General features: G+C 38.0%; 1 protein-coding gene across 1 annotated transcript in view; it reads left to right on the top strand.

The window, feature by feature from the left end:
• The window catches only part of LOC126175715 (glutathione hydrolase-like YwrD proenzyme), a 106,947-nt gene that overhangs the window by 53,284 nt on the left and 41,075 nt on the right, over positions 1-12,588 (top strand). Inside the window, exon 7 of the mRNA XM_049922647.1 lies at positions 10,615-10,786. Coding sequence (XP_049778604.1) covers positions 10,615-10,786 — 172 coding nt within the window. The remainder of the gene's footprint in view (positions 1-10,614; positions 10,787-12,588) is intronic.

Below are 12,588 nucleotides of genomic sequence, written 5' to 3'. Positions count from 1 at the left end.
AGGATCCCAGACTGATGAACAATATTCAAGAAACAGATGAACAAGTGCCTTGTAAGCCACTTCCTTTGTGAGTGAGTTACATTTCCTGATGATTCTACCTATTAATTCCAGTCTAGCATTTGATTTTGCTGCTATTTGTTTCATATGTTCATTCCACTTAAGGTCACTCTACATATTTTATGGTAGATACTGTTTCCAGCAATTTGTCATCAGTAGTATGGTTGTACAGCAGTTGATTTCTTTTCCTATGTATGTGCTATATGTTACACTTATTTATGTTCAGGGTCAACTGCCAGAGTCTGCACCACTTATCAATCCTCTGCAGGTCATTCTGCAAATTGATAGAGTCTTTTGGTATTGCTACATACTTCTAGACAACAATATTATCTGTGAACAGTTTTAAAGCTTTTCTGATGCTTTCTGCTAGTTCATTTATATACTTCTTTGGTGTACTCTGGAAATTACCTTTACATCTGTCAATTTTGTTCCATTACAAGTGACATGCTGAGTTCTGTCTGTAAGGAAGTCTTGTATCCAGTCACAAATCTGGTACAATACTCTGCAAGCTCATATTTTTTCACTAAATGGCAGTGTGGGATAGTTTCAAATACCTTCCTAAGCACTGTTGTCTACAACACTATGGACCTCATGGAGGAACAGATTTTCAGTCTCCAGAAACGTCATACTACTGAGCACAAAATATAATTCTACAACAAATTGATGTCAATGATATAACCCTATAATTATGTGCATCTGCCCTAATGGGAATGACCTACACTTTTTTTCCTGTCACCAAGATCTTTCCCCAGAGAGCCTAAATTACTTAGTGACATCGCTGAGCCCTTCGCTTGGCTTAGCAATAGTAGTTGCCTGGTATTCACTACTCAGAGAGTTCTGTACTGGTTCAGACAACCCCCTCACATGAGTACTTCCTAGGAGAATGACTTTCTTAAGCTTGTTAATCACCTAATTACTGTCCTTGTCTTATCAGTGTGCTCCTGAACTCTTTGGGTTCTCTGCACACTTTTGTCTACACTCCTCAGAAGTGAAGCTGTTTGAGGCATCAGGACTGAAGATAGTAGAGTTTTTGAAACTCATGGCTGATCTGGCTGGTTTGATCACAGTCAAGTTATCTACCCCATTACTATCTTTCAAACAATGGAAAATCCAAGATGGAACTTACTAATTACTAACTTTGCTGCTGCCAACAACAGCCCTCAGCCATACTAATTCTTCCTTTGCTAGTAGAAGATTAACTTAAAGTTTTATAATTGGCCACTCTTTTTTCATAACCATGAAGCAATATGTACGGCTATTACAGTGCCAAAGGCTAGACATATCTCTATCCAAGTTGGTAGCTTCACAGCATCCAGCATGGAAAAAGCATGTGCTGTTTTCACACTTGGAGGCAGTAATTTTCCTGCATTGTCAGTTTTATTTTGAAATAACAACTTTATTTTTTTAAATTTAGAGATTATATTATTTTTCCCTGTCAGCCATTATCAAGTTACACCATAGTAACATATTTGTAATTAATATAGCATGACAAATTCCATCCATCAATGTGAAGGAAGCAACATGTGTTGGTATCCCTAACAAGGATTTCACACAGCCATAGTAGTTAAGGGCACAACCATCTCAGATCATAAATCCATATGTGAAAAGGAAAAGATGTGGCCCTTATGTGGGTTTTGTCACAGTGCTATAATACAATAAATTAATTATTAGTGTAACTATTTAAAATTAAAACACAAATTGTGTGGTCAGTACCTAAAATCAGATCTTGATAAGATTTCAAAGTGGTGCAAAGACTGGCAATTTGATTTTAAACTAGTAATAAATAAAAATAGCAACCAAAATTTTACTGAACTGCCAAAAAGTAACACTACTAGAAATTATGACACTTTCAAGTCATTGACCACCAAATTTGAAGATTAAATAATGGAAAATACAGGATGGACTGTGACAATATTATGAAAAGGATAGTTGCTACTCACCAATAGCAGAGATGCTGAGTCACAGAAAAGCACAACAAAAAGATTATCAGAAAGTTAGCTTTTACCCAACAAGGCTTTTGTCAGTTTGATGATTACTTCCTCTCAGTGACAGAAGACATTAATCCATTCATAAACAATCAAATTCAGTTGTATTGTATTTACTGTTACATATACTACCTGTGTCTTAGAGAAAGCTTTTGACAATGTTGATGGGAATACTCTCTTTCAAATTCTGAAGGTGGCAGGGGTAAAATACAGGGAGCAAAAGGCTATTTACAATTTGTACAGAAACCAGATGGCAGTTATAAGAATCGAGGGACAGGAAAGGGAAGCAGTGATTGTGAAGGGAGTGAGACAGGGTTGTAGCCTCTCCCCGATGTGATTCAATCTGTATATTGAGCAAGCAGTAAAGGAAACAAAAGAAAAATTTGGAGTCGGAATTAAAATCCATGGAGAAGAAATAAAAACTTAGAGGTTCATCGATGACATTGTAATTCTGTCAGAGACAGCAAAGGGCCTGGAAGAGCAGCTGAACGGAATGGACATGATCTTGAAAGGAGGATATGATGAACATCAACAAAAGCAAAATGAGAAAATGGAATGTAGTCGAATTAAATCAGGTGATGCTGTGGGAATTAGATTGGGAAATGAGATGCTTAAAGTAGTAAATGAGTTTTGCTATTTGGGGAGCAAAATAACTGATGATGGTCGAAGTAGAGAGGATATAAAATGTAGACTGGCAACGGCAAGGAAAGCGCTTCTGAAGATGATAAATTTGTTAACATCAAGTATAGATTTAAGTGTCAGGAAGTTGTTTCTGAAAGTATTTGTATGGAGTGTAGCCATGTATGGAAGTGAAACGTGGATGACAAATAGTTTAGACAAGAAGAGAATAGAAGCTTCCGAAATGTGGTGCTACAGAAGAATGCTGAAGATTAGATGGGTAGATGAGAAGGTATTGAATAGAATTGGAGAGAAGAGAAATTTGTGGCACAACTTGACTAGAAGAAGGGATCGGTTGGTAGGGCATATTCTGAGGTATCAAGGGCTCACCAATTTGGTATTGGAGGGCAGCGTGGAGGGTAAAAATAGTAGAGGGAGACCAAGAGATGAATACACTAAACAGATTCAGAAGGATGTAGGTTGCAGTAGGTACTGGGAGATGAAGAAGCTTGCACAAGATAGAGTAGCATGGAGAGCTGCATCAAACCAGTCTCTGGACTGAAGACCACAACAACAACAGCAACACTGATTGCACCACTAACATACATTTGTTTAAAAAATACAGTCCCTAAGGAGCTTGCTAAATTCGTCAGCTCAAAAAATAGTAGAAATTCTGTTCCATTGTTAAGCCAAGTGCTGGCATGCCAGTCAAAAACATTAGGGCAGAGAGGGCTGTGAAGAAGACGTCAGTCAATTGCACACTGAAAGACCTCTCTCCAGGATGACAACATGATGGCAGTGCTGACTGGCCATGGCCCTGTTCGACAGAAGCATCAAGACCAGTGACCTGGATAGAAGAATCCACAATATTACTTCACTTGTATTGGGATCATTATATTGAAAGTCTTTGATTATATTGCACGTCACCCTTTGCTTGACACACATCACTGTAAATTCTCAAAGTTAAGTATTGTCATTTATTTTATTGTAATAAAAACTCATTAATATGATTTGACCAAATTGTTGTCTAGTAATCCAAGAAAGCAAGTTTCCTAGGAGCCCCATATTTGAAGAATAGGCAGGATACAACAAATTCTACTAGGTATGATGGTGTTTCTACCAGAATATTAAAATCTTTAGTTTACTTGATTGGATTACCCTTAATTTATCTTTGTGATCAATCAATGACTCAGGCTGTATTATGCACTTTTCTATAAAACTGGAGATAAGCAAATCACCTCTAAGTACAGATTATTTCAATCCTTCCATTTTTCTCAAAAGTGTTTGAGAAAGTGGCCTATGACACAATACCGACTCATTCAAATGAGCAAAAATGGTTAACTGCCTCTCAGTTTGGTTTTTCTAAAGGCATCACCACAGAGAATGTGATACAATACCTTACAAATAGTGTCTTCAAAAAACCTAAACAAGAAAAATCATCGTGCTGGTGTATTCTGTAGTGCCATCATTAATTTTGGGCATTACTGTAAGAAAAGTAACTCCATTGCAACAGTATGTTGGGCAAGCAGGCAGGTGCAGAGATGCTGGTATATGATTTCATAAATGAACCTGTTTACCTACCATCAGATGAGCTAGCCTGAGCCATGCACTCTCAGCAACATCATAGAAACTACAAATTAGCTTGAGGGGTGTTTCCACATGATTATTCCATGAAGGCGTTGACCTCTACGTGCCTGGAAGCAACATATCAGCACAACAAATGTGCCATTAACCACTATAAATACCCTCTGGTTCTAGAACAGTTATACACAGTCCAGCAGCATCTTTCACAATGACAGGGCCATGCAAGTCTTCACTGCATTATGGGCCAACAAACAGCTGACCCCAGTCTGTGCAGCCATCTCCTCCAGACTAATTCATGGGGTTGATTCCACAACTGTGGACTTGGAGCAGTACAGTGGACAAGCCATTTCCAGACTCTAGAGCAGTATCTGAACTCCTGCCCTGGAGGGCAGTGATTCATGGCCAGGATGGTACCACCACCAACCACCTGCACCAGATCAAGCTTCTCTTCCAGTAGCAGTGGGACTTTACTAGAATCCTGGGGGATGTTTGTGTTACTGGCAGTCCTTGCTCATAGCCATGCGGTGCAAGTGGGCCATGCATGGCTGAGTGAGAAAATAATGCCATCAGTATGGGACATGAACATCACCCACACCAAACACAAGAAGTGGCAGACCATGTCCATGGCATCATAACACTTCAGTCATCATAAAAACTGAATAAAGAATGTTTATATTGCAGTCAAGTTTCTCTGGCCACAACTGACCACCACTGCTGCCTTGACATCCCACCACTCTACCTCCTATGAATTGCTCATGTGGGATCATGACGATAAGATTGGAATGATTACTGAATGCATAAAGGCATTCAGACAGTCATTCTCCCCATGCTCCATACATGAACAAAACAGGAAGAAACCCTAATAACTGGCACAATGGGTTATATCCTCTGCTATACACCTGACAGTGATTTGCAGAGGATAGATGTAGATGTAAATGTAGATATGTAATCATAGTAAAAGGATATAAATAATTTTCAGGCTGACTCGGCCCTCTTCTGTAGTGTTCAGAGTGAAGTTATGTATTCTGGTGCAAAGGTATTCAGCAGCTCCTATCAAGCAATAAAGTGAAGATCATAACCACATCAAAAGGAAATTATAAATGTACCTCATTAGCCACTCTTTTTATAAATTTGAATTCAAGGAATGAAAAGTTATGTTAACTACAAGGAAAGTAGCTGCACAATGTAAAGTATCACTATAATGTAGCATAACGTGTAGGTAACTACTTTCTTTGACAAGTACCAAAGTTATCAACTAAATATTAAACTACCAATAGGAGGAGAACAACAGCTATTTAATATAAATGGGGAGATAGTAGCTTTTTCCAAAGCACCATGAAGTGCAAGACAGAGGATACTTTCCCATGTATCAGTTATTAGGAAGTCTTTCCATTCCATTCATTTGCTATGTTGGCTCAAATAGTACCTGATTACAAAAATTAATGAAAAGTTCTTAATGCTGTCACTTTCTCTAAATATTTATAGATTTATATCTAAAAACAAAGATGATGTGACTTACCAAAAGAAAGCACTGGCAGGTCGATAGACACACAAACATACACACAAAATTCTAGCTTTCGCAACCAACGACTGCTTCGTCAAGAAAGAGGGAAGGAGAGGGAAAGACGAAAGGATGTGGGTTTTAAGGGAGACAATGATTGAAATATTTCATTTGTACCAAGGTTATGTAACTATAATTATGTTGCATTTGTAAAAAATATTTTAAAGAACATAATCAACAATGACATATGATAGACATGCCCTATGCTAGGTAAATTAACACTCAGTTGGTACACAGAGGAAAGGGCAGAGGGAGAAAATTAAAATAAGGATGGAGATGTGATACTGTGAATAGAATTTCACAGTGCACTGAAAAACTTAAGACGAAGCAAAGTAGACAATATTTCCTCAGAATTAATAAGAACTTTGGGATAATGGACAACCAACCATGTAAAAACTATGCCAATGCATTGGTATCCAGATGCTTTCTCAGTTTTTGTTGTTTTAAGTGGGATACGCGTGACGTGTATCCACAGGACATGTGGCCTGTTATTGAAGAAGTGTCATGATGATCTCTCCATTGGCAAAAGATTCCGGAATAGTCCCCCATTTGGATCTCCAGGAGGGGACTGCCAAGGGGGAGGTTACCATGAGAAAAAGATTGAATAATCAATGAAAGGATAATGTCCTACGAGTCGGGGCATTGAATGTCAGAAGCTTGAACGTGGTAGGGAAACTAGATAAAGGGAAATGCAAAGGCTCAATCTAGATATAGTAGGGGTCAGTGAAGTGAAGTGGAAGGAAGACAAGGATTTCTGGTCAGATGAGTATCGGGTAATATCAACAGCAGCAGAAAATGGTATAACAGGTGTAGGATTTGTTATGAATAGGAAGGTAGGGCAGAGGGTGTGTTACTGTGCACAGTTCAGTGACTGGGTTGTTCTAATCAGAATCGACAGCAGATCAACACCAACAATGATAGTTCAGGTATACATGCCGACGTCGCAAGCTGAAGATGAACAGATAGAGAAAGTGTATGAGGATATTGAAAGGGTAATGCCGTATGTAAAGGGGGACAAAAATCTAATAGTCATGGGCAACTGGAATGCAGTTGTATGGGAAGGAGTAGAAGAAAAGGTTACAGGAGAATATGAGCTTGGGACAAGGAATGAAAGAGGAGAAAGACTAATTGAGTTCTGTAACAAGTTTCAGCTAGTAATAGCGAATACCCTGTTCAAGAATCACAAGAGGAGGAGGTATACTTGGAAGAGGCCGGGAGATACGGGAAGATTTCAATTAGATTACATCATGGTCAGACAGAGATTCCGAAATCAGATACTGGATTGTAAGGCGTACCCAGGAGCAGATACAGACTCAGATCACAATATAGTAGTGATGAAGAGTAGGCTGAAGCTCAAGACATTAGTCAGGAAGAATCAATACGCAAAGAAGTTGGATGCGGAAGTACTAAGGAATGACGAGATACGTTTGAAGTTCTCTAACGCTGTGGATACAGCAATAAGGAATAGCGCAGTAGGCAGTACAGTTGAAGAGGAATGGACATCTCTAAAAAGGGCCATCACAAAAGTTGGGAAGGAAAACATAGGTACAAAGAAGGTAGCTGCGAAGAAACCATGGGTAACAGAAGAAATACTTCAGTTGATTGATGAAAGGAGGAAGTACAAACATGTTCTGGGAAAATCAGGAATACAGAAATTCAAGTCACTGAGGAATGAAATAAATAGGAAGTGCAGGGAATCTAAGATGAAATGGCTGTAGGAAAAATGGGAAGACATCGAAAAAGATATGATTGTCGGAAGGACAGACTCAGCATACAGGAAAGTCAAAACAACCTTTGGTGACATTAAAAGCAATGGTGGTAACATTAAGAGTGCAATGGGAATTCCACTGTTAAATACAGAGGAGAGAGCAGATAGGTGGAAAGAATACATTGAAAGCCTCTATGAGGGTGAAGACTTGTCTGATGTGATAGAAGAAGAAACAAGAGTCGATTTAGAAGAGATAGGGGATCCAGTATTAGAATCGGAATTTAAAAGAGCTTTGGAGGACTTACAGTCAAATAAGGCAGAAGGGATAGATAACATTCCATCAGAATTTCTAAAATCATTGGGGGAAGTGGCAACAAAACAACTATTCACGTTGGTGTGTAGAATATATGAGTCTGGCGATATACCATCTGACTTTCGGAAAAGCATCATCCACACAATTCCGAAGATGGCAAGAGCTGACAAGCGCAAGAATTATTGCACAATCAGCTTAACAGCTCATGCATCAAAGCTGCTTACAAGAATAATATACAGAAGAATGGAAAAGAAAATTGAGAATGCGCTAGGTGACAATCAGTTTGGCTTTAGGAAAAGTAAAGGTACGAGAGAGGCAATTCTGACGTTACGGTTAATAATGGAAACAAGGCTAAAGAAAAATCAAGACACTTTCATATGATTTGTCGACCTGGAAAAAGCATTCGACAATATAAAATGGTGCAAGCTGTTCGAGATTCTGAAAAAAGTAGGGGTAAGCTATAAGGAGGACGGGTCATATACAATATGTACAACAACCAAGAGGGAATAATAAGAGTGGACGATCAAGAACAAAGTGCTTGTATTAAGAAGGGTGTAAGACAAGGCTGTAGCCTTTCACCCCTACTCTTCAATCTGTACACTGAGGAAGCAATGATGGAAATAAAAGAAAGGTTCAGGAGTGGAATTAAAATACAAGGTGAAAGGATATCAATGATACGATTCGCTGATGACATTGCTATCCTGAGTGAAAGTGAAGGAGAATTAAATGATCTGCTGAATGGAATGAACAGTCTAATGAGTACACACTATGGTCTGAGAGTAAATCGGAGAAAGACGAAGGTAATGAGAAGTAGTAGAAATGAGAACAGCGAGAAACTTAACATCAGGATTGATGGTCATGAAGTCAATGAAGTTAAGGAATTCTGCTACCTAGGCAGTAAAATAACCAATGATGGACGGAGCAAGGAGGACATCAAAAGCAGACTCACTATGGCAAAAAAGCCATTTCTGGCCAAGAGAAGTCTACTAACATCAAATACCGGCCTTAATTTGAGGAAGAAATTTCTGAGGATGTACGTCTGGAGTACAGCATTGTATGGTAGTGAAACATGGACTGTGGGAAAACAGGAACATAAGAGAATCAAAGCATTTGAGATGTGGTGCTATAGACGAATGTTGAAAATTAGGTGGACTGACAAGGTAAGGAATGAGGAGGTTCTGCGCAGATTCGGAGAGGAAAGGAATATGTGGAAAACACTGATAAGGAGAAGGGACAGGATGATAGGACATCTGCTAAGACATGAGGGAATGACTTCCATGGTACTAGAGGGAGCTGTAGAGAGCAAAAACTGTAGAGGAAGACAGAGATTGGAATAGGTCAAGCAAATAATTGAGGACGTAGGCTGCAAGTGCTACTCTGAGATGAAGAGGTTAGCACAGGAAAGGAATTTGTGGCAGGCCGCATCAAACCAGTCAGTAGACTGATGACCAAAAAAAAAAAAATTGATGCTACAGCATTCATTTTTGACACACTAGCGTAGAAGGTGTCACAAAATGAACTAAGTACAAAATCCATACATTTTACACTTTTATAACATGTATAAGCTGACTTTAAGTATTTCCCTTGTCTTTGAAAATGTAGATCCTAACATTTTACATAAAACTGAAACTGCTTTTCATGTTGATGGACTCAAAACTCAAGTGTGTGACATGATAGACTGAATATTTTTTGAAACATTGAGCCCTATAAAAAAACTTGTCTTGTGTTACAGCTTTAGCTGTAATCTACATTTGTGCATTGTGCAATTTTAGCACTAGTATCCTCATTTAGACCATTGTTCCCCTCAATTTCAGTACCTGTCTACATGAAGAAAGGTACATTTTCGAAAATTTTTTGGAGGTTACACTGTCATACATTACACATTTTTTGAAAACTGTTAGTTGCAAGCCACAGTTGTGCATTATAACAATATTATGAAACGGAAAGTTGCTACTCATCATATAGCAGAATCCTGAGTCACAGATAGGCACAACAAAAAGACTGTCATAAATAAACTTCATCAAAAATGGACAACACACACACACACACACACACACACACACACACACACACAAACCCAACTCACATACACATGACTGCAGTCATGTGTGTGTGTGTGTGTGTGTGTGTGTGTGTGTGTGTGTGTGTGTGTGTGTGTGTGTGTGTTTTGTCTATTTTGGATGAAGGCCCCATGGCCTTAAGCTTTATTTGCGACAGTCTTTTTGTTGTGCCTATCTGCGATTCAGCATCTCCACTATACGGTGAGTAGCAACTTTCCTTTTCATAATATTGTTACGTTCCATCCTGGATTTTCCATTGTTTGAGTTGTGCATTATAAATATTTTGGCAGCAATATCTGCTACGGAAAATCATTTCCCCTTAATCAAAGTGTAACTATTTACACAATTTGTATAACAATTGCACCTTTTTTCACTTTGTTCTAAGGAAGTGTTTGGAAGCACATGGTCTTAACTCTTACAAAGTCGACTGCTGCAGTGTAATATTGTGTTCTGCACCTTCTATAAATATCACTTAATGTTATGTTCCCTTTCAGCAGCAGTGTTCATTGTCTCCATTTGTTGCAAATTTCCACAATTTTTTGAGTTTGTTGTCTAAGTTTAAAAGTGTGATCATAATCTCCACAAAATAAAAAGTTTGAGACTCAAAGTTCCAAGTAGCTTTTAACAATTTGCGATCATTAAACCTGTTGAAATGATTTGACAATAAATGTATACCTTATAACAAGCAGTTTTAATTTTAATTTATTTTTGTTTTTTTTTTGTTTCAGCACTGGGACAAGGCTCAGCTGATTACTTTCACCTTCTTATAGAAAGCTTAAAGCTCAGTTTTGCTGATAGCTTATACTATGTGGCTGACCCTGACATTGTATCAGTACCAACTTCAGGCCTTCTACAGAAATCATATGCTGCAGAGAGAAGGAAGCTTATTTCCATGGATACGTAAGTTTTTATATGTACACGTACATCGAAAATCACTTGGTGGACTACTTAGATTTCAGCTATAACTTTGTTTCTATAATTTCTACTACCACGAACTTGATAATATAATAATGATAGAAGTTTTTTGGATGAGAATCTAATTTTTTACTGTTTAGAATCGAAGAAATGAAAGTAAAATAAGCTAAAACTTTCCCCTAAAGCATTTCAGTATCACAGAAGACAAAAAAATGTGATGAACATTATGGCTAAGGCAATGAAAGGTGCTAATCAACAAATACAGCATGAAAAACATTTTAAATAAATACACTGTTTTACGCTGTTTATCAGCACATGTAAAACCTGGGAGTGAAGTATTAACTGCCACTTAGTCTGTATTTAGCATTCCTGGTAGAGCATTGTTTGAAATGATCAAGTGTATGAAGCCTACAATTTGATTGTAATTTTACAGTCATTACATAGCTAAGTAATACCAAGAACAATTAATCAAAGCCTGTTAAGAACAAGGTTAGTCATACGTTATGGAGATCTGCCGGAGCCTGTCTGTTCCATTTTTAGAACCTTCATCCAACCTCAGCTTGGTTGTGGATGCATGACTGATCCCCTACTTTACCATACATGAAAAATAAGGTTTAGTGTGCAATCCTATCTCCAGCCTCTGTGATGAAGCTATTAAATCACTTTAACTTGGTACCAAGCTAGACCCCAATGAAATTTAAATGCTAATCCATTTATTTTATTCATGTGTACATACAGTGTAATATTTAGGAATGACCATTAACATTTATGCATAATGGTAAAGGGTTAGTTTCGCTTGTATAAAATTCCATAATATGAGCCTTTGTGAGATTAACACTTACACTGTTTGCTGTGAACCAATAATAGGCCTGCTAAGCTTTCATTGTGACTGTATCTGTTAAGAATGAGTTTATGCAATTGATCAGAATGTCATTCCCAAATGAGATTTTCACTCTGCAGTGGAGTGTGTGCTGATATGAAACTTCCTGGCAGTTTAAAACTGTGTGCCAGACCGAGACTTGAACTTGGGACCCGAGTTTGAGTCTTGGTCTGACACACAGTTTTAATCTGCCAGGAAGTTTCAGAATGCCATTGATCAGAATGCATCAGCAAACATTACAGTTATTTTAGTTGTCTTTAAAGTCACTGGAAAACCATTTATGCAGAGTAAGTACCTCAGTGCACTCAGTACCAAACCTGTAGGATCCCACATGTTGTGTACCCCCATTCTGAGATTAGCTATATTCCTGCAGAATTTAAAATTTTGACAATGTATGGGTTGTTCCATGGAATTTTGGGCAAGTTGCTGGATATCAGTAACTTGCTACCATGTGGCAGCTAGTTATTGGCATCTGGCAGTCTGACCAAAATTTCATTGAAGAATAGTCGTATTCCTATCACACAGTACATCACCATAACCTTCTTCTTTCTGTTAGGGGTGTAGGATGCCAACAATGAAAGAGGGATGCCACTAATACCATAACATTTACTTTCCTCAAGTAGAATTTTTTTATGTACACAATCAAAGACTTTGGCGAGGTAACAATGTAACAAGAAGATAATTTTTCTTGCTTCACTCTGCAAGGACTTCATTTATGATGTTTTGTAGTGCTTTCTAAGTGGAGAAACTTCTATTTAGGCCAAACTGAGAGCCAGTTAACAATTCTCAGAAAAATGAGTCAGCATTCCATCATAGGTTACTTTCCTACAAATTTTTGAAAGACTGGAAGAAGTGAAATGGGTCCTTAATAGAAATAAATTTTGTATCACCATTTTTATAGGTAGAT

Source organism: Schistocerca cancellata, chromosome 3 (genome assembly GCF_023864275.1).
Source record: "Schistocerca cancellata isolate TAMUIC-IGC-003103 chromosome 3, iqSchCanc2.1, whole genome shotgun sequence".
Classification (NCBI taxonomy): Eukaryota; Metazoa; Arthropoda; class Insecta; order Orthoptera; family Acrididae; genus Schistocerca; species Schistocerca cancellata.
Note: the sequence above shows the minus strand (reverse complement) of the source record. Positions and strands in the feature narration are given on the sequence as shown.